Source organism: Hyla sarda, chromosome 13 (genome assembly GCF_029499605.1).
Source record: "Hyla sarda isolate aHylSar1 chromosome 13, aHylSar1.hap1, whole genome shotgun sequence".
In the NCBI taxonomy this organism is placed as follows: domain Eukaryota; kingdom Metazoa; phylum Chordata; class Amphibia; order Anura; family Hylidae; genus Hyla; species Hyla sarda.
The window spans coordinates 8,837,672-8,865,427 of NC_079201.1; the positions used below are offsets into that span (position 1 = coordinate 8,837,672).

Sequence of the window (27,756 nt, forward strand, 5' to 3'; positions counted from 1 at the left end):
TGTAACCCCACACCTTCATTACTCCACTTGTCATACACATCTTTGAGGTGCAACGAGAAAAGCCAACTCCTCAGGTAACCTGCAGATCTCCTACACCTCTAAGGACACTGAGCTCCATAGCTTCATGCACACCAGCTGTAGAAGGAGATGTAGGGACAGGAAGAATGAAGCATTTGGGTCTTTTCCCTGATACTGTATATGTTTCTAGATAAGGAGCAGCATGGCCACTGTTATAGCAGATCTGCTCAGCTATGGAATAGGAGCAGGAGAGGGATTGCTCCATTAATAATCTGCCATACAGGAGCCTGGAAAAGCTGAGGGAGAATATAACACCCTCACAATGCTTGTCACCAGCTTTCCTGCCATAAGACTCTGACCTGAGGAGCCTAAGCTAAATAATTCAGCTAGAAACCCAATATCCCTATGTCCATTATAGGATTGAATAGTGTGCGAGTGTATGGTATTGTTCTCTGTTATCAGCCATTATACTAGAGGGCGATGTGTGCATTCTTTAACCTTGTTTTAATCTAAATATAATTGTTCTGAAAACATATTGTCTACCTATGTGCAGTGTTGTTTACATATGGATATAATTTACATACATTATGTTACTTAATTTGTTCAAGTTTGTATTGTACTCCAGAGCTGTACTTATTATTCTGCTGGTGGGGTCACTGTATACATACATTACATTACTTATCCTGTACTGATCCTGAGTTATATCCTGTATTATACTCCAGAGCTGTACTCACTATTCTGCTGGTGAGGTCACTGTATACATACATTACATTACTTATCCTGTACTGATCCTGAGTTATATCCTGTATTATACTCCAGAGCTGTACTCATTATTCTGCAGGTGGGGTCACTGTGTACATACATTACATTACTTATCCTGTACTGATCCTGAGTTATATCCTGTATTATACTCCAGAGCTGTACTTACTATTCTGCTGGTGGGACCACTGTGTACATACATTACATTACTTATCCCGTACTGATCCTGAGTTATATCCTGTATTATACTCCAGAGCTGTACTCTCTATTCTGCTGGTGAGGTCACTGTATACATACATTACATTACTTATCCTGTACTGATCCTGAGTTATCTCCTGTATTATACTCCAGAGCTGTACTCATTATTCTGCAGGTGGGGTCACTGTATACATACATTACATTACTTATCCTGTACTGATCCTGAGTTATATCCTGTATTATACTCCAGTGCTGTACTTACTATTCTGCTGGTGGGACCACTTTGTACATACATTACATTACTTATCCCGTACTGATCCTGAGTTATATCCTGTATTATACCCCAGAGCTGTACTCACTATTCTGCTGGTGGGGTCACTGTGTACATACATTACTTATCCTGTACTGATCCTGAGTTACCGTATATCCTATATTATACTCCAGAGCTGTACTCACTATTCTGCTGGTGAGGTCACTGTATACATACATTACATTACTTATCCTGTACTGATCCTGAGTTATATCCTGTATTATACTCCAGAGCTGTACTCATTATTCTGCAGGTGGGGTCACTGTATACATACATTACATTACTTATCCTGTACTGATCCTGAGTTATATCCTGTATTATACTCCAGTGCTGTACTTACTATTCTGCTGGTGGGACCACTGTGTACATACATTACATTACTTATCCCGTACTGATCCTGAGTTATATCCTGTATTATACCCCAGAGCTGTACTCACTATTCTGCTGGTGGGGTCACTGTGTACATACATTACTTATCCTGTACTGATCCTGAGTTACCGTATATCCTATATTATACTCCAGAGCTGTACTCACTATTCTGCTGGTGAGGTCACTATGTACATACATTACATTACTTATCCTGTACTGATCCTGAGTTATATCTTGTATTATACCTCAGAGCTGCACTCACTATTCTGCTGGTGAGGTCACTGTGTACATACATTACATTACTTATCCTGTACAGATCCTGAGTTTTATCCTGTATTATACCCCAGAGCTGTACTCACTATTCTGCTGGTGGGGTCACTGTGTACATACATTACATTACTTATTCTGTACTGATCCCGAGTTATATCCTGCAATATACTCTAGAGCTGCATTCACTATTCTGCTGGTGAGGCCACTGTGTACATACATTACATTACTTATTCTGTACTGATCCGGAGTTTTATCCTATATTATACTCCAGAGCTGTACTCACTATTCTGCTGGTGAGGTCACTGTGTACATACATTACATTACTTATCCTGTACTGATCCTGAGTTTTATCCTGTATTATACCCCAGAGCTGTACTCACTATTCTGCTGGTGAGGCCACTGTGTACATACATTACATTACTTATTCTGTACTGATCCCGAGTTATATCCTGCAATATACTCTAGAGCTGCATTCACTATTCTGCTGGTGGGGTCACTATGTACATACATTACATTACTTATCCTGAGTTATATAATGTATTGTACACTTCAGAGCTGTACTCACTAGTCTGCTGGGGGGGGGGGGGGGGCTTATTGTGTACATAGATTACCAGGTCACTGTATAGGGGTTAAAGGGTGAAGACCTGCGTTCTCTTAGACTTTGTTAACTGAAGTGGCCAGATGCTAGGCCAGTGGTCTCAAACTGTGGCCCTCCAGATGTTGCAAAACTTCAACTCCCAGCCACGGTTTGAGACCACTGCCCTACACTGACTGTGGAAGTGCAATAGCTTAATAGGTTATTTCTTGTTCTTGACAGAACCATTGTCTGTTTGTATAGATGGTGGTTGATCAGGTGCAGGACATCCCTGGTGCAGGAGATAGCAGGGAATGTTCATCACCAGAACACTCTTCAGGGCCTATCTATTCACCTAATGCGTTTCTGACCTGAAGGTTAATCTGTTGTGGTGACCGAGTACAGAACATAAAACTTTGCCTGCCCTGTCAGGTATATGTTTCCTCAGGAGTCTGTTTCAACCCACAGCTCTGGGGAACTTGTTATTAAATTTTGTATTTAATGTTCCATGTTTTATACCAATGTATGTTGTTCACCCTGTATAAAACGTGCTGTGCCTTTAAGGGAAAGGTTGCAGAGGTGTCATGTGATCTCTGTGGCCTTATGCAGCCCTAACCTCCTTAGTCTGGCTAGACAGGGAGGAGTAAGTCAGTGGTAGTTGTGAGGAGAAGAAGAGAGGTTGAGCCTAGTTTGTGAGGAGAAGAGGAAATCAGGTCCCGGCAAGGAGGAGAGGAGAGTCTGTGTGATGTGGAGAGAGGACAAGTCAGTGCAGCTTCCAAGTCACAGAAGTCCGTGGATTCTGTGGAAAAGTCAAGTGTTGAGCAACTAAACTAAACTGCTAGCGTCCTACCATCTAGGTCAAGTCAGTCGAAGGCAAGTTGTGGGGAGAAGAGCCTAATAGCTGAAAGGGCCCCATAACGCAAGTCAAGGATAGTGAGAGTGAAAGCCACAGGCAGCTCCAGTCCAAAGGTCAAAGTCCCCCCCCTGGCAGTAAGCAATATCTTGGATGTAGCGTGAAGCACCCAAAGTCTATGTTAGTTGTCTCCCAAGTCAGTCTAAAATCCAGCTAAACCAAGTAAAGTCATCACAGCTGCACCATAACTACAAGTCCCAGAGTGCGTAGTATTCTAAAATGACATCCTATGCAACTTTACCCCAATTATTGCACTACAAAGTTTGCTGTTAGACCGTACCATCTGCCTGCAAGACCTCCTAGTAAAAGTAGTTTCCGTAACCCTGCATCTGTAGTCTTTGTTGCGATAGCGCTTGGCCCAGGAAGCTGCTTATCCTTTGAGTGTGGAGGTTAACAGGTACAACACCCTGTTAATACACTACACATGCCACCATGTAAACCACACCACATGTAAACTACAAAGATTTTGTAAGCTTTTAATAAAGCTATATAAAAATGGAGCCAAAGTATTTGGAAATCTGAGGCTGTAGAAGCCTCCATTGTCTTGTATCAAGGCCAGTCCTATTCAGACATATCCTCAGATGACCTTCTTTGTGGCAGCAGATGCTTGGGAAGTTATGGTGAAAGCTGTATTATCTAAACTCCGACCCACATTTATCAAACGGTGTGAGAGGAAAAGTGGAGGGATTTTCCCACAGCAACCAATCATAGCTCAGCTAACGAGCTGTGGTAAAGTGAAAGCTGAGCTGTGATTGGTTGTAGTGGGAAAATCCCTCCACTTTTTCTCTCACAGAGTTTGATAAATCTGGGTCTCCGTCCTTATGCACATTACTCATGAAAACTCCCAATCATAGAAGTAGAGTAGTAGATACACTGTATACAGTAACTGATCAGAAGAATACGGCTTAGGGTGCGTTCACACGGCCGTTTAACCCCGTTCCGTGTAAAAAAAAAAAACGGATTTAAAAAAATTGATAGAAACGGCTGATCAAACTGGTATCCGTTTTGAAGCGTTTGTAACCGTTTGTAATCCGTTTTTTTTTTTTTTTAATGAAAAAAATCAGACTCCTGCAGCCAGGACTAGTACTACTCCCATCATGGAACAGACTTGTTTCCATGATGGGAGTAGTAGTTCCTGGCTGCAGGAGTCTGTATGTGGCTGGGGAGGCTACATTAGTGCTTGTACTATTACCCCCATCATGGAACAGACTCTGTTCCATGATGGGTGTAGTAGTACAGGGGCTGAGAGATTGATCGCACAGGGTCTCACTTCTGAGACCCGATCTGATCAGAAGTTATTAAGCAGGGGAGTGGGCGGCATGCGATCACAATGTATTTTACTTTCATTTCTAAATTCCCCGCGGGGAGCTCTGAATGGCCGGTACCGGGGAGCCAATCAGGGCTCCCCGCAGGGATTTTTAAAATGGACAATGTATATCAAAAGCGCTGTTGGGGGGCAAGATATATAGCGCTATATATCTAGCCCCCCCAGCGCATTTATAAAGATATAACCCCCGCCAGCGCAAAAATATATACCCCCGCAGTATATATATATGTGTGACCTCCCGCCAGCGCATTTATAATGTAACCCCCGCCTGCGCCTTTATAATTATATACCTCCCGCCAGCGCACTTATCAATATATACCCCCCGCCAGTGCATTTATGTGACCCCCCCGTCTGCGCATTTATGTGACCCCCCTGCCAGCGCATTTATGTGACCCCCCCGCCAGCGCATTTATGTGACCCCCCCGCCAGCGCATATGTCATTACTGCAGCGCGATGTATGAATAGTATTTTACTGGCAGAGCACCGCACCAGCGCGATGCTGCTGATAGAATACTATTCATACATCGCGCTGCAGGGGCATATTATATAGAAGTGCTGTGGGGGCCAGATATATAGTATTATCTGCCCCCACAGCACTTCTATATAATATGCCCCTGCAGGCTACAGCGCGATGCATGAATAGTATCCTATCAGCAGCATCGCGCCGGCAGCGGCTGGTGCGATGCTCTGCCAGTAAAATACTATTCATACATCGCGCTGCAGTAATGACATATGCGCCAGCGGGGGGTCACATAAATGCACTTGCGGGGGGTAAATATTGATAATTGCGCTGGCGGGGGGATATAATTATAAAGGCGCAGGCGGGGGGGGTCACAAATGCGCTGGCGGGAGGCATATATTGATAATATTGATAATTGCTCTAGCGGGGGGTATAATATTATAAAGATGCAGGGGGGGGTTACATTATAAATGCACTGGCGTGGGGTCACACATATATATATATATATATATATACTGCGGGGGTATATATTTTTGCGCTGGCGGGGTTATATCTTTATAAATGTGCTGGGGGGCTAGATATATAGCGCTATATATCTTGCCCCTCACAGCGCTTTTAATATACAATGTCCATTTAAAAATCCCTGCAGGGAGCCCTGATCGGCTCCTCAGTACCGGCCATTCAGAGCTCCCCGCGGGGAATTTAAAAATGAAAGTAAAATACATCGGTGATCGCATGCCGCCCGCTCCCCTGCTTAATAACTTCTGATCGGATCGGGTCTCAGAAGTGAGACCCGGTGCGATCAATCTCTCTGCCCCTGTACTACTACCCCCATCATGGAACAGAGTCTGTTCCATGATGGGGGTAATAGTACAAGCACTAATGTAGTCCCCCCAGCCACCGGCAGACTCCTGCAGCTGGGGAATTGCTACTCCCATCATGGAACAGACTTGTTTCCATGATGAGAGTAGTAGTAGTCCCACAACACTGTAGGAGTCTGCTGATGTCACCTCTTTTGAGCATGCTCAGATGTAATTACGGATATTTTAAACCCGGGTGCAAACGGATGACATTAAAGGTTCATCCATTTGCCATAGACTTCAATGTTAAAATGATGATGTCCGTGTTTTCTTCCATTTTTTTTACGGAAGAAAAAATACTGTATGTGCCGATTTTTCTTCTGTTAAAAAACGGAAATGAGTGCAAACGGGTGCACACAGATGTAAATGGATTGTAAAATGGGATTTTTTTAAAACCGTTTTTAATCCGTTTGCAATCTGCAAAAACGGAGCTGAAACAGGGATAAAAAACAGGGGCAAACGGCCGTGTGAACGCACCCTTATTTATAGTCTCCTAAAAGGCTCCAACCTAGGCCAATGGGGTGGGCTCTGATCTTCTCTTGGTCAACTTTATTGTTACCTACAGACCAGGAACTAAAACCATTAGGGCTGCCTCCTTATCATGGAGTTCTTGTTCCCCTCAGTCTGATGATGATGAATCTGTACTGGCCCTTCCCAAGGTAATAGTCTATCCCCAGTACCTCAGATTTGGCTGAAGAGGTTTTGATGTCAGAATATTTGACCCCTTGATTTTTCAAGACAGGTTACATGATATCCAGTATATGTGTGAGTGCAGCTCTGGAGTATAATACAGGATATAACTCAGGATCAGTACAGGATAAGTAATGTAATGTATGTACACAGTGATCTCACCAGCAGAATAGTGAGTACAGCTCTGGAGTATAATACAGGATATAACTCAGGATCAGTACAGGATAAGTAATGTAATGTATGTACACAGTGATCTCACCAGCAGAATAGTGAGTACAGCTCTGTTGTAGAATACAGGATATAACTCAGGATCAGTACAGGATAAGTAATGTAATGTATGTACACAGTGACCTCACCAGCAGAATAGTGAGTACAGCTCTGTTGTAGAATACAGGATATAACTCAGGATCAGTACAGGATAAGTAATGTAATGTATGTACACAGTGATCTCACCAGCAGAATAGTGAGTACAGCTCTGGGGTATAATACAGGATATAACTCAGGATCAGTACAGGATAAGTAATGTAATGTACGTACACAGCGACCTCACCAGCAGAATAGTAGTAGTATAAGAGAAGATGTAACTTAGGATCAGAACAGGATAAATAACACCGACATAAAAACATGATGTGACTACTATGTATAAATAACATTTCCAAAAAGTACCAAAGCACAGCCATACAATGGAACAGTCTGTGGTCCTATATGTGATTGCTACATGAGCAATAACATGGAAGTTATCATAACCTCGCCTATCTTCATGGTGGTAGATTAGGAATTTTCTTACAGGCTATTTTGGCATTCAGGAATGTGTGCGGGAGGAGAGGTATAAATCTGCCAACCTTACAGTAAATTGGGTATGCACAGATAACATTGCCCACACTAAACGTATATTTTAAGATTCAGATTGCCAAGTTTACTAAACCAAATGCATTGACAGGTAACTAACCACCAGGTGAGTAGACAGGACTGTGCTGTCTCAACAAATCCATATTGCCGACCAAAAATGTGATTCTTCTGAAGAGGGTAGGTGGCACTTCAGATATTACTGCAGATATTGTTGTTGAGCTTTTAGTAACGTCTCATGAGCCAGACAAACTGTACTGTGAGAATCAACAGACACATAAATAATGAAGATAAGCCTTATGTAAATATCTGTCAGCTCTTACGGGAACTGTAAATTCTGGCAAGAGTAATGATATGGTGACAGGTGGTAAACACCGAAGCAAGGTAAAGCAGGTTCAATTTATGGGACAAAAGATTAGTTACTAATATAACTTGTGCTAGCAGCCAGCTGATACCTTCTAAGTCTGCCAATTTAGAAGCTGCCAATGCGTCATTGGATGGAATAGGTTTTTAATAAGCACATGAAGGCCATGAAACAGCATTAACTAAAACATCATAGAAACCAATAACCAATGCTGCCCTAGTGTCTCCTGTACAGAAGTTATCTGTGGTATCATGCGCAGGGGGCAATAAAACAGAATGCAAAGTAAATAAATAACACAAATCACATATTTAAATAAACAAAGGAATTACTTTCATTTTTTTTATTACATATCCTTATCCCCTTAATGCCCCAGGAAAATGTATTTACATTTTTATTGTTTTCTTCTTTCCTGTGAAGAGCTACAACTCTTTTATTCTTCATCTACAGAACCTTATGAGGCTTGTTTCTTGCAGGACCAATTGTACTTTGTAATGACTCTGTTAATTTTACCAGAAAATATACTGCAAAATATAATGTTTTTGTTGTTGTTTTTTTCTGCTACTCACTGTGCGGTACAATTGATGTTATCTTCATTTGTCAGGTCGACAATACCCAATCGGAATAGTTTTATTTATGGTTTACTACCTTTAAAGAATAAAACTTTTTTATTAATCAACACATTTTGACCCCTATTACTTTTTTTTCGTTTTTCATTTACAAGTCTGTTTAAGGGCTGTTTTTTTTTGTTTTGCTTTTGTTATTTCCATTTTGGGGTATTTCAGACTTTTTGATTGCTTTTTATTCCATAATTTTCTGAATGTAAAGAGACCAAAAAAAATCTTTCTGGTCTTTGTTTTTTGTAGACACCATTTACTATTCTCTATCAATAATATAAAGTATTCGTTCTGACAATTCTGAACATAGTGATACCAAATATTTTTATTTATTTATATGTTTAAATTTATTTGGAAAATGGGAAAAGAGGGCTGATTTTAATTTTTATCATAGGAGGGACTCATTTTTATTTTATATTTTATTATCTCCCCTAAGGGACTTGTTTGAGCAATCATTTGATTGCTCATACATATCAATGCCGTACATTTGTCCTGCATTGATTCATTAGATCTGCACTCTATTAATACAGCCTCCCATAGACATGGTCTTTCAATAGAGCAGTGCTGGCACCCAGGGAGGTCTAACAAAGGCCTAACAAAGTCCTGCCCATGTCTGCTTAATTTAGTGGCTCTCATTCAAAAGGAGTAGCAGATGCAAGCAGGCCAGGGGTCAGTAAGTAATATAGAGAATATGCCTTGGACTAACCAGGGCTCCTGCTGTGCTGGGAAACCCCCTCTGGACACTTAAGCCTAATTTGCATAATAACTAAAAAGGCTTAGATCTTAGCACTAGAAAGGACTATAGAGATGGAAAGGGTATGTCTGGAATCCTGATAACTAGCTCTATCTAGTCAGAGCTTATTCACACACATTTTTCAGCTGACAGGACCACATTAAGCAAACTACTGATGACTTGTTCTATCTAGCCAGGGGCTATTCACATATGTTTTTCAGCTGACAGCAGTTTTTTTTGTTATTTTGTTTTGTATGCCAATAACAGGGCTCTGCTTACTTAGACTTGGCTGACTATCCAGATGTGAATAAAGAAGAAAAAGGTGAGAGCTCTATGATTAAAGCATCAGGCCGATGCTCCTCTTCCCGGACACCGTTCTGGTTCACTGGTTTCCCTTGTGACTGCGCTTTTGACTGTCTGATTCTCACAGCTACTGCTCTCTATGCATCTCTATGGGACTTACATTGAGTTTCTCATAGAGATGCATAGTTAACTCCTCTGTCTAGTTATTTGCATTGTCAGTAAATTACTGACCAATGGGTCATGGAAAGTATAAGGAAATAAACACCAGACCTTATTGTCCTGCGTCATATGAGGCCCATTTCAATAATTGCTATGGTGTCCTCTCTACCTGTAGTCAATCGCTGAAAGCTCCCATTGTTTATTGTTACGGAATAAAAGTCTGATGTAACATGAGGCTATGGAAGGGCACACACCTCTTTATAAGAGGGATTGCTGTTACTTGTAATGTAATCAGCCATAAACTGGTTAATCAGCACATGACTAGGATCTGCAGTCACTTTCTGATCAGTAGGGGTAGAACTGCCACTATCCTAGGGATAAGGCCAAAAAGGGAAACAATCCACACATCCCATTTAAGGATGATATCATCTGCCACGTGATAAAAGACAAGCAGTTAGTTATAATTCCTTCTCCCACACACAACAATCTGTCCTAAACAGCAGAACTTGGCAGGCGGCCTAGAGTACAGCTGTTTTTTAACACTCCAGGTTATGTCCACTCCATATATGAGATACGTGACGCTTTCCCCACTTACTTTGTGTTTTGCTGGCCAATGAATCTCCTAGATGATGCATGGATGGATAGATATGGGATGGATAGATATGAGATAGATAGATTTCAAAATATCTGTTCTGTGAAGGCCTCAGAGTTTGTTAGAGAGCATTACTGAACAAACAGCAACATGAAGACCAAGGAGTTCATCAAACAGGTCAGAGATAAAGTTGTGGAAAAATACAAAGCTGGGTTATGTTATTAAAAGTAATATAAGTAAAATAAATCCACCATCACAGCCTGGACACTCAACAGTGATGAAGTTCCGTGTACCCAAGACTCATGGTATGTAGCTCAGAGGCATCCACAGTACACAACTTCACAAGTACCCAGCGTCCTTCCCAAAAGCATTGAATATAAATGAAAAACACTGCAGCATTCGTCCAACTTCCAACATTCTTTATTGAAGAGACAGTGCATTACACCAGACTTCAACAAACAACGTTGGAAGTTAAACGAGTGCTGCAACCTTTTTAATTTTTATTTGGCGCTATTGGGCTATAAATAAATATCCCAAGCTGTGAACATGGAAATGGAAAATGGAAGAAATATGGCACAAGCACAGCCTACCAAGACAAGGCCGTCCACCCAATTAATAGAAGCAACCAAGAGGTCCATGGTAATTCTGGAGGAGCTGCAAAGATCAACAGCTGAGGTGGGAGAATCTTTCCACAGGACAACCATTAGTTGTGTTTTACACAAATGTTGAGTTTATTGAAGAGAACCAAGAAGAAAGTCATTGTTGAAAGTGAGCCACATAAAATCCCATTAGGAATTTGCCACAAGCCATTAGGGAGACACAGCGAACATGTGGGAGAAGGTATTCTGGTCAGATGAGACCGGATTAATCTACGTGTGGCAGAAACACAACACAACCCACCCCCAGTGAGCACACATCCACAGTGACACATGGTAGTTAGGGATGCACCAAAATTTCGGCAGCCGAAAATGCCCCTTTCGGCCTTTTCGGCTAAGGGGATTTCCTGCCGATAATTTTGTGCGGTGCAATCCAGGACCCCCACCCTGGGTCTCGTGCTTTGCGATTCAGGAGTGTCAAGCGCTGGGAGGAGGTGACTTAACCCTTCCACAGCTGGCCGCCATGTGTATACAGCACAGCCATGCGGCGGCCGTATGAAGCGAGCTCAGGAGCTCGCTTCATATTCGCTAATGCCGGACATCATTGACCCATGTGATGTCCAGCATTAACCCATTAGATACCGCGATCGAAGTTGATCGCGGCGTCTAAAATGCCGAAAACAATCTGCGGGGACCCGATCAGCTGAGAGGACGGGTGGAGGTACCCTACCTTTTTCTGTCCTGTGTGATCGGCGCTCCAATAATGCAGGCTTTAGCAGCCTGTAGTAATGGAGCATGGACAACACTGATCAGTGCTGTGCTATGGGCTCCTATAGCATAGCATTGATCAGTGTCCAGAAGTAAAAAACTTACATCTGTGGACCTCCAGCTGTTACAAAACTACAACTCCAAGCATGCCCTACAGCCATTGGCTGTTTGGGCATGCTGGGAGTTGTAGTTTTGCAACAACTGGAGGCACGCTGTTGAAAACACTGCCCTATGGGGACAAAAGATATTGTGAAAATAAATTTGTGAAAAATAAAGGCAATAAATGTAAAAAAACAAATGCCCCTCCCCCTAAATAAAAATTTAAATCACTCTCCCCCGTTTTGAAATAAAATAAAGTTAACAACATAAACATATTTTGTAACACCGTGTGCAGAAATGTCCGAACTATTAAAATAGAATGTTAATGAAACCGCACGGTCAATGGCGTAATTGTAAAAAAAATTACCAACGGACAGAATTGCGGATTTTTGTTCACTTAATGTAGCACAAAAAAAAAGTTATCCAAAAAGTCCCCATCAAATTAAAATTGGTACTGATAAAAAATACAGATGACAAAAAAAATACAGCGCAAAAAATTTGCCCCCTATATAACTCCATATATGGGAAAAACAAGTTATAGGGGTCAGAAGAGAAAATTTTAAGCATACAGTTTTCTTTTTAAGATGTAAGGGGGAGATTTATTGGAACGTGCTGAGGAAAAATGGAGTAGTTGCCCATAGCAACCAATCAGATAGGTGTGTACCCCTATAGCAGGGGTACTCAACTGGCGGACCGCGGTCCAGATCCAGACCGTGGCCGCCAATCACCTGGAATGCCCACTGGCTCTCCCCTCATTCAATTGTATTGGTACAAATGAATAGCTGCAGCAAGAGCAAGGGAAAGCAGTGTTTCCTGTCCGGCTGCCTGACCCTTCTCCTGTGATGCAGACGGCGCCTGCGTCATCTGCTCTGGTCAGGCCTGACAAGAAGAGGCCGGAGCAGCACGGGACGTGATGGGGAACCAAGCTCTGATGTAAAAATTTGTGTACCCTCACCTGTGACTCTCCAGTTATTGTAGAACTACTAACTCCCATCATGACCTTTTGTCTGTGAATGATGGCAGTTGTAGTTTGCAACAGCTGGAGAGTCACAGTGGCAAAGTTCATGTGGGGCACAGTGGCATCCTTAATTCTAAGGGACAGTGGCATCCTTAATTCTAAGGGACAGTGGCATCCTTAATTCTAATGGACAGTGGCATCCTTAATTCTGGGGGCACAGTGGCATAATTAAGTCTAGCGGCACAGTGGCATAATTAATTCTGGGGTCCGGTGGCATCATTAAGTCTGGCACCATGGTGGCATCCTTAATTCTAGGGGCACAGTGGCATCCTTAATTCTGGGGGGCACAGTGGCATCCTTAATTCTGGGGGGCACAGTGGTATCCTCGATTCTGAGGGCACAGTGGCATCCTTGATTCTGGGGGCACAGTGGCATCCTTGATTCTGGCAGCACAGTGGCATAATTAAATCTAGCGACACGGTGGCATAATTAATTCTGGGGCGCGGTGGCATCATTAAGTCTGGCAGCATGGTGGCATCCTTAATTCTGGGGGCACAGTGGCATCCTTAATTCTGGGGGGCACAGTGGCATCCTTGATTCTGGGGGCACAGTGGCATCCTTGATTCTGGGGGCACAGTGGCATCCTTGATTCTGGCAGCACAGTGGCATAATTAAGTCTAGCGACACGGTGGCATAATTAATTCTGGGGCGCGGTGGCATCATTAAGTCTGGCAGCATGGTGGCATCCTTAATTCTGGGGGCACAGTGGCATCCTTAATTCTGGGGGGCACAGTGGCATCCTTGATTCTGGGGGCACAGTGGCATCCTTGATTCTGGGGGCACAGTGGCATCCTTGATTCTGGCGGCACAGTGGCATAATTAAATCTGGCGGCACAGTGACATCTTTAATTCTGGGGCACAGTGGCATCATTAATTCTGGGGCACAGTGGCATCATTAATTCTGGGGCACAGTGCATAATTAAACCTGGGGCACAGTGGCATAATTAAGTCTGGCAGGAACAGTAGCATCATTAAACCTGGGGCACAGTGGAATCCTTAATTCTGGGGGCAGTGTGTGGCAGTAATATTGCAGGGGAATAGCGTGTGCCAGTAATTCAGCAGGGCATAGTATGTGGCAGTAATATACCAGGGGCCCAGTGTGTGTCAGTATTATATTCAGGGGGTACAGTGTTTGGCAAAATTATTTTCAGGGGCACATTGGGTGGCAGTATTATGTTCAGGGCCACAGTGTGTGGCAGTAATATACCAGATGCTTGTATTCTTGCCGGTAGTGGCCGGGAAGAGAGAGTCAAAAGCCGGGTGATTCACGGGGTGCACGCCGCGGGTTACAGTAGACCAGGGATTATTATACTCAGAAGGTACAGTGTGCAGCAGTATTATATTCAAGGGTACAGTGTGTTGTAGTATTTAGGTCGTACATCTTCCACAATCGCTCTTTTGCTATGTCCTTTGAGGCTGCTAGGTGTGAACCAGGCCTTAACGTTCAGCTCGGATCTTCATCGGATGGCAGACCTGAATAAGCAGACCCTCACTAAAAATAGTTGAGTACCCCTTCCCTATAGTGTGTCCTGGAGTGAATGTATGGTGAGTGGCAGTGCTGTTGCTCCAAGCCCGGCCAGTGCCTTCTATAGCCACCCCACATGTGTTTCGGTGTCACCTTCAAGTACATCAGTAACTAAAAAGATCTGATAATACAATTTTACAAAAACTATAAATGAAAACGTGGGCGGGGCAATGCCTTTTTGGTTTCGTTTTTCAGCCAAGCACAGCCAAAATTTTCGGCCCAAAATTTCCATTTCGGTGGATCCCTAGTGGTAGTAGCTTCCTGCTGTGGGGAGGCTTCTTTTTAGCAGGTACACGGAAACTGGTCAGTACAGATAGAAAGATGGATGAAGGCAAATACAGGGTAATCCTTGAAGAACATTCGATACAGTCTGCACAAGACTTGAGACTGGGACAGAGGTTCACCTTTAAGCAGGACAATGACCCTAAACCTCCAGCCCGAGCTACAATGGAATGGTTTACATCAAAGGATATTATGCCCTAAAATGGTCCGGCCAAAGCATAGATCTGAATCCATTAGAGAATCTATGGAAAGCCCTGAAAATTACTGCTCACAGATGTCTCCATCCAATCTGACTGAGCTTCAGCTTTATGACCAAGAAGAATAGACAAACATTTCAACCTCTACATGTGCAAATCTGAGACATACTCAAAAAGTGTGGAATCTTGAATTGCAGCAAAATGTGGTTCTATCTAGTACTGAGAGGGTGAATACTCCTACATCCAACAGATGGCACATTTTTGTTCTCATCATGGTTTGAGTCCCAATAAAATGTTTTGCACTTTTAAAGTCTTATGCATGTTGTGTTTATCAAATGGTAAAAGTTTAAGTCTATTTCAATTCCAGTTTGTAACAGTAGCAAGATGGGCAAAAAGCCCAGGTTGGGGGGGGGGGCTGGTGGATACTTAAAGGAAAACTTTCAGCCAGGTTCACCCACACTTGAAGTGACCAGCGGAGGGGGCCCCGCCTCCACAGCGCAGCGCTCTGCATACAAGAACGGAACTTCAGAAGTTGATATCTTGGGACCTACTGAAGCAATTTCAGTAAGTGAGCCCTCGTTAAAATCCTGTTTAGCCACACTATAACCCAGTGTATTGAGTTTAGTGTGGGTGAACCTGGCTGACAGTTTTCTAAGCAAGGCACTCTTTGAAGTACTTATATGCTTCTAAGGTATATTAATAAGTCATCCATTAGGACTTGTTAGTAAATGCTTCTTTAGGTAAGCCTCCAGGTTATACATATTAAAGTGGTTTTCCAGGCCAAAACTTTTTTTTATATATCAACTGGCTCTGGAAAGTTAAACAATTTGTAAATTACTTCTATTAAAAAAATCTTAATCCTTCCAATAGTTATTAGCTTCTGAAGTTGAGTTGTTGTTTTCTGTCCAACTGCTCTCTGATTACTCTGATAGGAGCTGTGCAGTTCCTATGGGGATATTCTCCCATCATGCACAGCTCCCGGGACGTGACATCATCATTGAGCAGTTAGACAGAAAACTTCAGAAGCTAATAACTATTGGAAGGATTAAGATTTTTTAATAGAAGTAATTTACAAATCTGTTTCCGGAGCCAGTTGATATATATATAAAAAAAAGGAATACCCCTTTAATAACTACCACACTGTTGACTGCTCTGATAAGGAAACACTTTGTGGAATTCCCACTATATTTATAGTTGAGATGCATTAGACAGCAAGGGGTAAAACCATATGCCTAGCTAATATATAGATATACTGAAACTCTGTTATCTGGATTAACAGGGGTAAGTGTGTAACATTTATAAACTATGGCCTGGCATCATCCTGCACCATCCAGAGTATAATGTATGATTAACCTGAATATATAATGATACATTATGACACAGCTTATAAATAAAGAGTGCACACTGTCACTAAAATGTCCCCCAGAGGATGCTGCGTAATAGCAGTAAAACATGTTGGGTGGACATTAACACTGTAGTGGAATATTATTTTAGATCCAGCAGCCCAGTAGTCAAAGCAGTGCCCTCATCCATCCTTCCGCCTCCATAACAGTGCCTCCAACTCACAGTAGACACAGTGGTTTGGTACAATGGAGACCAGTCCCTTCCTTCCCATATTTGAAGCTTTTACTGAAAACAGGGATGATCTTATATTCTCTTCATTAGGTTGGGCTAGAAATATGTTTTCCTTTTATCTGGAGGAGTGCTATATTTTTTTTTACCATGTACAGTAATCAGTAGTTTTCCCAATTTTTTATACTCTCTTAGCAAGAGCAGGGCATCCATCTCTTCAATGTATTACAATTGTATATGTACCAGAAAATGTACACAAAGCAGTTTATAATATGTTGTGTCTCACTTACCATATCACAAGTCAAAGATTAACAATTATATGGCATAAAATGTGAATAAAAACTTGCAGAAATCTTTGTTTCGCAACACTAAACCGACTTTATATCACAGACAAAGGTAAGTACAGCTGCACCGATCAGCTATACGTGCATAACTATAACCAGTCAGTCAGTCAACATTCCTATAACAATATATCATTAAAGCTTATGCAGAAATATAAAATCAAATCTTTTCCCCTTCATCCAACAATACCCCTTCCCTTCAATTCCATGGTTGAACTTGATAGACGTATGTATTTTTCAACCATACTAACTATGTAACTATGACTGTAACATTGGAGAGATGTTCAATGTTACAATAACATCATAGATCACCGAGGAAATAGGTCATGTTTACCGACTCTTCATAACACCTTCATCTCAGGTTCTAACCTGTCTCGCACACCTACAGTACAGAATAGATTCATGGTTGGGGTAATGGCCCTGATAACTTGTAGCAGAAAATAGAAACCATAAAACCAGTATGGAGATCAAAGAGAGATGGATCCAGCTCGGTGCAGATAAAATTGTTTTAATCAATAGGACAAGGAGGATACAAGTAACGCGTTTCAAGCGCTGAACGTTCTCTTAGTCATACAATTCTTGCATGGTACATGTGGGTTTATATAGGTGGGGAACAATTCCGGTCGATTACAGGTCAAGTAGAAATAGATACATAGGTCACTGAAACACTATATACGTATAACATATGATCCAAACAAAGAGAAGCATAGAAAAGGAAAACTTTTAGTTACAAGGTGTAAGTAACAATGAGAAAAAAGAAAAATGGACAAAATTGTTGACATGTACCAATACCGAGGATATCACAGGAATAAACCAAAGATGTATCACGTATAAAGTAGTAATTGTATATATGTTGCTACTCATGATCAAGTATATAAATAATAACGTATAGAGTGAACATATAAGAATGAATATGAACATGTCGCTACTCATAATCAAATATATACATGGTAACGTATAGAGTGAGCATATAAAAATAAATTTGTTTAATAATGAAGGATAACATCTTGGCGTTTATTCATGCCTAAAGGGACTCGGGTACATAATTTGAGAATCCCAAAAACTTTTCGATTGAGTAGTTTTTGTTTTAAATCACCTCCTCTTTTAGGTAAATTGACAAGTTCAATTGCGACACATTGTAAGGAGGAGAAGCTGCCACGATGTAGTTCGGCACAATGCTTCGACACTGCTGAGGTGTTTCTAGAGTTAAAATGAGGGATGTCTGATAAATGTTTCCTCAGTCGAACTTTAAGAGGATTTGTGGTAAAGCCGACGTACTGTATGCGGCAGGCCATGCACGACACCAGATACACCACATACGTGGTGTTACAATTTATATATTGCTTAATTGTATAGGTAACATTGGTAACAAATGATGTAAAAGATCAGGTGACGTGCATGACTGAGCAACAGACACATCGGCTGTGTCCACACCTGTAAGAACCAGGGTAAGACAACCAGGTAGGTGGAGTGGGTCTGAAACTAGAAAAAAGACTAAGGGAAACCATTTGGCATATAGTAGGGGCTTTTTTAGGAATACATCGGTATCCAACATCTTTTATGCACGTATACAGCGGGTCAGTTAGAATCATGGGCATGTATGTGTGTATAATTTTGCAGATGGCAGATAAATCAGTGCTGTAAGAGGTAGTAAAGGCAACCGGGGATGGACTATTATTTTTCATTTTGGGTTTGCGGGAACTGTTAAGAAGTTCCTGTCTATTGCGGTCAAAAGCAATTTTGATTGCTCTCTTGAGTGACCAATCTGGATATCCACGTGCCTTTAAACGTGTTCGAATAGATTCAGCCTCCGCCAAAAACTCATCGTCTGTGGTGCAGTTCATGCAATGCCCGAATCATCTCAACCACCGGCAAGTTTTTTATGACATGCGGTGGGTGACACGAGCGGGCACACAGGATGGAGTTGATTGCTGTGCTTTTGCGGTAAGAAGTGGAGTGAATATTGCCTGAAATGTGATCGCCCTTTAAATTGACATCAAGAAATGAAATGGTATGGGTGTGTTGAGTGACGTTGAAATGCAAATTGGCAGAGTTAGAATTAAGATATTGTGAGAACTCTGTCACGGTCGCCGCATTGGGACCCCATATAAATATGAGGTCGTCGATGTAGCGACCGTACCAGATAAGATGATCAGAGAGGAGGTGATTTAAAACAAAAACTACTCAATCGAGACGTTTTTTGGATTCTCAAATTATGTACCCGAGTCCCTTTAGACATGAATAAACGCCAAGATGTTATCCTTCATTATTAAACAAATTTATTTTTATATGCTCACTCTATACGTTACCATGTATATATTTGATCATGAGTAGCGACATGTTCATATTCCTTTTTATATGTTCACTCTATACGTTATTATTTATATACTTGATCATGAGTAGCAACATATATACAATTACTACTTTATACGTGATACATCTTTGGTTTATTCCTGTGATATCCTCGGTATTGGTACATGTCAACAATTTTGTCAATTTTTCTATTTCCTCATTGTTACTTACACCTTGTAACTAAAAGTTTCCCTTTTCTATGCTTCTCCTTGTTTGGATCATATGTTATACGTATATAGTGTTTCAGTGACCTATGTATCTATTTCTGATTGCTTCTACCATATTGTTTCTATGTGTAAGGGGTTAATCCCTGCCGGTCACATGACCTGTGATCGACCAGAATTGTTCCCCACCTATATAAACCCACATGTACCATGCAAGAATTGTATGACTAAGAGCGCGTACAGCGCTTGAAACGCGTTACTTATATCCTCCTTGTCCTATGGATTAAAACAATTTTATCTGCACCGAGCTGGATCCATCTCTCTTTGTTCTCCTGATTGGCTGGTGCCGTCCAGCAGCTGGATCCGTGCTCTGCTGTCCGAGGCGGGGTGAGCTGGTCTTCACTTTACTTGCACTATAAAACCAGTATCTTCTGGTGTCAAACTTTTTTCTCCGATAAGGTGTATGGTCATACTGTGTACAAATAACCAAACAGTTACTAATAAGTGCTATTTGGTGACCAAATGACAGTGCCATACATTGGCCAATGCTATACAGTGCTTCCACTACTATCACCTTACAAAAATTATAAATTATACAGTACATAAATAGAACTGAACACAATACCACTATGCAACATACAGTGACTTGACCCGGCCTGGTCCATAAAGCACCTTGCTTGGGACGATATTTTGAGCGTGTTTTCCCAAGGGTATTTTTTCTCAATAAATACTGGTGCCGAGCCTAGTTTGGAAAAGAATGTTGCAGTAATGAGAGAAAGACAGACTAGTGCTACGACTGCTCAGAGGAGGTCCTTGTGCTACAATTGGTCATGCACACACAGTGTTACTAGTCCCTGTGCCTAAACAGCTGACGCAACTGTTGGAGCTACAGAACTCCTTGTGTCGATATACTAAACTTATGAGGGTGGATTCCAGGAGCTGCGAACCCAAACTGCACCTGGTTAAGAGAATTAGAGTGGGTGTGTAATGGTGGACTACTTTCCTTCAGCTTTAGTGTAGAAACAACATGTAGAGGCTATCCTGCTTGGAGTATCGGCACAAGTGAATAGGGCTGATCGAGAACATGTGTAAAGGGAATACTGGTGTAAGCAGTGTAGCCGCAAGTCAAGGGGCATTCTGTTGCAACCATATGTAAACTGTGGCTTCCCACTGGAGAAACATAACAGCCATCATTCTTGTTTGCAGTTGTTTGACAAGTTAAAGCCTCGAGTTGGTTAAGAGACTGTCTCAATGTGCCTTGTCTCTACCTCTTTGTCTTAAGGGGACCTAGCTCCTTCCCTCATAATGCACCTGCAGGCCTGCAACCTTCTCCAGATAGTCGTCCCACGTGTCCCCCCCACTTCCCCCTACATTATGACTAGTAAATCAGGACATGAAGCAAACCATGGACCCCCACAGTGCAGTGTCAAGTACTGGTAATGATAACATGATAACACACATAGTTATGCACAATAAATGGCCAATAAAACCGGTGCCAGTATATTTGCAACCATAAACAAAAAGTTCTCATGTGACGGAGCTTTTCTTTACATTACTCTTCTCAGCAAAGACTTCTGTGCACTTAACCTAAGGCTTGATGAATGTAGAGAATGTTTACCCCCATCAGTAGGTGCAGACATTTCTTGCAGTATTAATGAGTGTTTCTCTATTTGTCCTCCCCACAGTTTCTTGTCTACACATCAAAAAACAAAATCCAAAATGGTTTGGGGACAAATAATTCCACTTTTTCTACTGATCATCCTTCATGGAAGATGTGGTCAATGTAAGTATACTCAGGTGGGAAATCTACTTCATAGGAAAAGCGATGGGGCAACTATAGGAGGTGAAGTCACATGTGGCGACAGGTGTCAGAAGGGAAATAAAGGCATGGGCAGTAAGGTTGAGTTGACATGACATGGTAATAGCACAATTATGTAGTAAAATCTTTCTTGTCTATGAAGAGGGACATATCTAGTAGTTGAGAGAACTTAGGAAGGAAAATATTTTGCATCGCATCCTTTTCGCCGTACAGACATAAGACAATTATTTTAAACCACAATTGTGAAATAGATCCATTGAGAATAAGAGATCTGGTTAAAGGGGTACTCGGGTGGGAAACAATTTTATTTTATTTTTTTTTTTCAAAATCAACTGGTGCCAGAAAGTTAAACAGATTTGTAAATTACTTCTATAAAAAATCTTAACTCTTTCAGCATTTATCAGCTGCTGTATACTACAGAAAAAGTTGAGTTGTTCTTTTCTGTCTGACCACAGTGCTCTCTGCTGACACCTCTGTCCATATCAGGAACTGTCCAGAGCAGGATATGTTTGCTATGGGGACTTGCTTCTGTTATGGACAGTTCCTGACGTAGACAGAGGTGGCAGCAGATAGCACTGTGGTCAGACACTAAAGAACAACTAAACTTCCTCTATAGGATACAGGAGCTGATAAGTACTGGAAAAATGTACATTATTTAATAAAAGTAAGTTACAAATCTGTTTAACTTTCTGGAGCCAGTTGCTATGAAAAAGTCTTTTCCACCGGAGTACCCCCTTCAATAGAAATTGGAAAGTTAGAAAAACACTGGGTAATTGGAGAGCATTGATAGTAGACCTAAGTGCTCGGCATATGCGTTGTTTTTTTTTTTTTTTAGAGCCATCAACGAAAAGTAACATCAGATGTCCTCCATATTGTGTCACTACATCAATTGTACAGAGCCTAATGGCCATCTATGTGGTCCTTTCATCTATAGTGTCCAAAGTGCAAAATCTAAACATTTTGGGTATATATCCAGTGCACAGACTCAAGAACATGCTGGGATGCAGTGGATTCTCTAAGGACAGTGTAAAAGGAAGATCTCTCCTCTTACTGAGGTTATTTGAGAAAGAGGAGCACCCTGAAACATTGCTCAGTCACTGCCTACTCTGATAGCCTCTCCACTGATGACCTAAGCTGTAAAACATGGATTGAGAATTACCACACGTGGCCAATATAGGCCTGAAACGTTTTTACATTTTCTATATTTGCACAAACACACTATATAAAATGTCGAAATCGCAAGCAGATTGTGTACTATGTAATTAAATTGCTGCTCCCTTAACAATTAGGGCATTAATATTTCTCCTCTTTCTCCCTTTTGCTAGTTTTTAAAGCCTTGTGCCATGTTGAGATTTGTCAATGTGGGGAGAACGTGACCGTCACGTGTGACCTGACCTACCCACCTGAGGAAATCAGTCTGGAATATGATGATAAACTAATCACCTCTATTAATTTGACTGAGAAGGAGGGAAGGGCAGACAATGGAACAATTGCCATTGAATGGACAGAAGACAAGATGAAGGTGAACATCTCCAAAGTCATGTTTTCTAATGCAAAGAAATATGCTCTAATACCGTGGGAAGGATCAAGAGGAAATCCGATACAGACCATCATAATCAATGTTTCTGGTAAGAAAATATTGGTATGTTTTTGTCTGCTTTTGTAGTTAATGGGATTTGTCTATTACTCAAAAAGACCTTAATATGAGGTTAATTATGAGCCATATACCCTTTTAGACTGGGTGTAGCTGAAATGAGTTCACAACTTTATGGCCCAGTTGAAGAAAAAAAAAAAAAATGATAACCTCTAGTGCAGACTCTTAAACAAATTTTGACTCTTCTCCTTAATAACACTCCTGAATGAACCTTGTACCCCTGCATTCATTCTGGGCCTTAAAGCAGAGTTCCAGCCCCTATCCCTAGGAAGAGGCATAGGCGTCTGATTATGTGGGGGTCTGACCTCTGAGAGCCCCCACAATCCTAAGAACAGGGACCCGAATCTCCCGTTGAGTGGAGAGGTGGGTCAGCACATCCTCTATTTATTGTCTTTGGGAATGCCAGAGAAACCCAAGAGCTGTACTCAAGTATCCCCAGCACTGGCATAAACAATTAATGGAACCTGTGCTGACCCTGCAATCCATTCAGCGGGGAGGGTTAGATCCCTGTTCTTGAGACTGTAGAGGGTTCCAGAGGTCATACTCCCTGTGATCACACACTTATAGGATAGGGGATACCTTTTAGGGGCTTGAATACCTCCTTTAAGGCCCAAGCAATTTTTTTTCATTTTTATCATCAAAATGCTGTAGTTGACATAGCAGTATGGGGCTTGTTTTTTGCGGGAAGAGTTGTACTATATAATGGCTAAAGGGGTTAAAGGGAATGTGTAATCAGAAAATGACCTACTGTTTAAATCAAACTTTTATTTTAACTGTTTTAAGAATTTTTATAAGTTTTTCCATTTTTTGATTTTACTATCTATATTAAAAAATGATCAAAAACCTTGCCTTTTCCATTCTGGTCAACCATGTTGTCAGCTGGGCAGGTGTGGGGTTTAGGTCATGCTGGCTCTACCGAATGCAAGTTATCTCAAATGTTTTATATTTCTTTAATGTTCTCCCCAGGTATATGTGAACCAGAAATATCTGAAAACAGTGAAACAGGAGAACTTGAATGTGAAGCAGAAAGTGAAGAAAATGCTTTAATAGTCTGGAATGTCACTCATCTCAACCCAAACACCAGCGTTACACAACTAGACAAAGGCTATAAATTAAGGTCTTCTCTGAAGATCACAGAAGAGATTAAGAATAAAATTATATGCTGTTATGTCTCTACAGAGAATGAGTCCTACAACACAAAGGAGTCAGGTAAATGCCATTATTGTCTACTTGTCTTATGACATAAGTTTTAGACAACCCCTTTTAACATACTATAGTTAAAGTGCCAATACAGTGCTATACATTGACCAAATAACACTTCTATGGAGTGGCTGCACTGGGCACCCAATATTGTGCCCAGTTGCCCTGTGCAAGTCCCAATTTAAATGGTCACTGACAATTCAAACAGATTATCTCCATCTCATAGCCTCCTCCTAGAAATGCCTCCCTAGCCAAGAGTCATAGGGATCTCTCTTCCATGCAATCTGATGTCCCCTGCCTCTTGTAAGGGGAAATTCATTTCTAGTAACAGAGAAACCAGGACAGGTTTTGCATGAGCTCTGTGCTTGAGAGAGAGACTGTCTGCAATTTATAAGATCTGCATGGTCCATACAAGGTGAAGGTTTTCTTTTCACCTGAGCAGTAACAGCAGTGCTAAGTGTAACCCTTTCCTCCTTTTGCTGTTGCTATTTCCTTTCTGCTTACAGCACCTTAAAAACCCAGTGCATCAGTAACTCCTTCTCACCTCCCATCACCTATAATAGCATACTGTCTAAATCTACCCCTGCACAGTGCAAGTCTTCTTAGTGTACTTTCAAAAGCACTATGTCATGGCATATAAGATATAGGTATGTTATGTGTTGTGTGGTAAATGGTTGGAAAAGTAAGGGAGGAAGTAACTGTGTGTGTGTACTGTTGGCAAACAGCCCAGCTTTGGCCGTATCCCTTGTTTGTTTATAATTAAAAGCTTTAATGGGGTTCTCCGCCCCTAGACATCTTACCCCCTATCCAATGTATAGGGGATAAGCTGTCTGATCCTGGGGTCCCCCCACTGGGGACCCCCATGATCTTGGGGCACCCTGCTGTCATCACTGCACAGAGCAAAGTCGGGCGATACAGGGACCAGAGCATTGTGACGTCATGGATTTGAACCTAAATACAAGTCTATGAGAGGGGGCATGATGGCTGCCATGCCCCCTCCCATAGACTTGTATTGAGGGGCAGAGCTGTGACATCATGAGGGGCAGAGCAGCGACATCACAATGCTCCGGCCCCTGTATCGCCCGTCATTACGCGAGTTGCTCTGTGTAGTGTTGACAGCAGGCTGCGGCAACCTCGATTCCAGGGGTCCCCAGCGGTGGGTCCCCCGCGATCACACATCTTATCCCCTATCCTTTCGATAGGGGATAAGATGTCTAGGGGCGGAGTACCCCTTTAAATACAAAAAATAAATAAAAAAATACATAATAATATTCACCTTGTCACCACTCCTAAAGTGTTACTGTCATTTAGAACAACTTTTGACATGTGAAAAGACAGACCTTGACTGATCTCTAGATATTGCCTGGAGAAGCCAGTGGCAATGTGTAATTTGTAGACTGGACAGGCTACATAGATTTATAAATGGATGGATGGAGTTGGATTTAAATCGTGGTCAGCTGATTAGAGAAGCACTCTACCACATGCTTCTTTTGGCGATATCTAGAGATTACTTGGTAAACACCAAGACCCCATGCGATCCAAACATTTGACATGTATAAAGTTTTCTAAACGAGATGGACAGTTTAAGGGTTAATCTAATAAAACTATGCAGGCCTTCAGGGGTCTATATTGTTGTATGGGTTCTAAAGGGGACTTATAATACTGTGTAGGGTCTAAGAGGGAGTATAATACTGTGTGGGATCTAAAGGGGACTATATCACTGTTTGTTGTCTAAAGGAGACAATATTATTGTGTGGAATCCAGAAGAGGACATATTACTGTGTGGGGTCTAATGGGGGCCATATTATTATAGGGAACACAAATGATGCACTGTTTTGGGGATTATTACCATTTGGGGCATTATGGGTGAGATAAAGCAGAGAATAGTGCAGAAAATGCATGGAATCTAAGATATTTTTCTGACTGATTCGACAGGGACAAGTCATGGCGGCAGAAAGAAGTCATCATGTTGGTCTTGGAAGGAACTCCTCGAAACAGGAACCTGTAAGTCACTCGATGTAACTGTAATCACTTATATGGTCTGCAGAACCTGTGGAGCTGGTGGGGGGGGGGGTGTTCAGTCATTATAAGGTGGTCACGGTGTAGCAGTATTATGAAGACCTTATACAGAGTTATTAACACAGAGTAATGTTGGCCTTGGTATACAGTGCTGCCACTACCATAGACTGAATAAAGAGTATACCAAAAGTACATGGCTTTGCGTGCAGGACAATATATCTATGTAAATAATACCACACAGTGCTCGAATAATAGCCAACACACCGTGACCAGGTACGTGAAATAATAAAATAACAGTGCTATACAGTCTGCAGTGGTCACATTATTCAGTTTTAGGTCATTGGATACACCCCATTCAAAAGTCACCAAGACCCCACTATTATATGTATCACATGGTAGGTGGGGGGGCCTTGTTACAGGTTTTATATTAGTTGCCAGAAGCTACATGTTGTGCCCCAATATAAGGGTATGAGGGTCAACTTACATGACATAACTATTGAGCATTGGAATGTAACCAATAAAAAAATCTAATTTAAATTTTAGCAAAAGGTAACAAACAACTAAGCAGCAAGAACTCTACTATCCCCGCATTTCTTATTCCTCTGGCTGTTGCTTTAGTCGCTGTTGCTTTCTGGTATCTACTGAAAAGAAGGAACACGAGCATTGTCGAAGGTAAAAAAAAAATTCTGCTTTTCTAATTATCTACAAAAATGTATTTTATTTTTTTGACTTATAAAATCTTTATTTATTTTACATCCTGGAAGCCGATCGAAAAATGTCCAATCAGTCTGCATGTGACTCTAACAGGACGAACACACAGGGGTGATTTTATATAAAATGACACTGCAATAAAAAATAATGTAGAATGTTTTTACTTGTTTATTCCACTTAAAAGGTTTCTTATTCATTCTAGCTTATAGCATTCTAGCTTAAATTTACAGAGAATTTTTAGATTTAGGAGGAAATTCCCTTAAAGGTGTACTTTAAATGCCCCCTCACAATGTCATGCCGTGGAAGTATGAGCTCCAGGCCTACTTATTGGCCAGGCCAGACACCTGACCTTGCACGGACCACGGGAGATTGCTCTGACCGGCCCGGAGTCTGCCACAGCTGGATATTTGTATTATCCTTAAAGGGGTTTCAACAGAGAACAACCCCTGTAGATTGGATCTGTCACAGTAATCTGCTAAAGGTCTCCGCAGCCCCAGTAAACAGTTGATTTTGCCAGGGGAAGTCGTAGCTTGCCAGACTTTTCCCCTACACTGACCAAAGTAGTAAACCCCTTTCTATGATGCCCATATACTGTACCCTAATGCCCCAGGGTTCATAGGATTCCCCCAAACTATAGCAAACATTTCCCCAGACAAAGAATCCTTGTAGAATAACTCTTATAATGATCTATTGACTATTTAAAATAAGATTCTGTGTCACTAGACAGCTTAGGTTACCTACCACTTGTGTAATCGTCTATTACTTTCTTCCTTAACAGAAGCACCTGAAGAACAGAAAACAGCCACCATCACTGTTGCCAGAAGTTGTATAATATAGATAACTTATGGAGAGTCAAAGGAGAAATGTTTACTATACAGAAAAAGTTTGTGAGACCCATGCTAGGTTAGCTTTTAAAGCCTGTTCACACTGGCCTTTAGATATAGCACTGTTGACCTTAAATAGTTGAACTTATCTTAATAAGGATGATAAATCTCTACTCTTTAAGGCATCTCTTCTAATTGTTCTCTAAATGCATCACCATCCTCTGTCTTTTTAAGTGTCTCCATGTTTAAAGATGTC

At 41.5% G+C, this 27,756-nt stretch overlaps 2 protein-coding genes across 5 annotated transcripts in view; one reads left to right on the plus strand and one right to left on the minus strand.

Annotated features, from left to right (window-relative positions):
• LOC130297664 (uncharacterized) lies at nucleotides 1–27,513 on the plus strand. The gene is made up of 7 exons (XM_056550376.1): nucleotides 1–74; nucleotides 20,959–21,056; nucleotides 22,418–22,720; nucleotides 23,713–23,955; nucleotides 25,882–25,950; nucleotides 26,509–26,637; nucleotides 27,455–27,513. Exons 2-7 carry the CDS (start codon nucleotides 20,993–20,995, stop codon nucleotides 27,511–27,513), a joined length of 867 nt encoding a protein of 288 aa, XP_056406351.1. The 5' UTR covers nucleotides 1–74; nucleotides 20,959–20,992.
• The window catches only part of LOC130297721 (urotensin-2 receptor-like), a 645,128-nt gene that overhangs the window by 575,929 nt on the left and 41,443 nt on the right, over nucleotides 1–27,756 (minus strand). The gene's annotated exons all lie outside the window — the stretch shown is intronic.

What these genes read in the sequence shown, in the direction of transcription:
- LOC130297664 (XM_056550376.1), top strand. Translation starts at nt 20,993, where the DNA reads ATGGTTTGGGGACAAATAATTCCACTTTTTCTACTGATCATCCTTCAT. An exon ending in TCATGGAAGATGTGGTCAAT is followed by an intron (nt 21,057 to 22,417) that starts GTAAGTATACTC and finishes CCCTTTTGCTAG; the next exon opens with TTTTTAAAGCCTTGTGCCAT. An exon ending in CATCATAATCAATGTTTCTG is followed by an intron (nt 22,721 to 23,712) that starts GTAAGAAAATAT and finishes TGTTCTCCCCAG; the next exon opens with GTATATGTGAACCAGAAATA.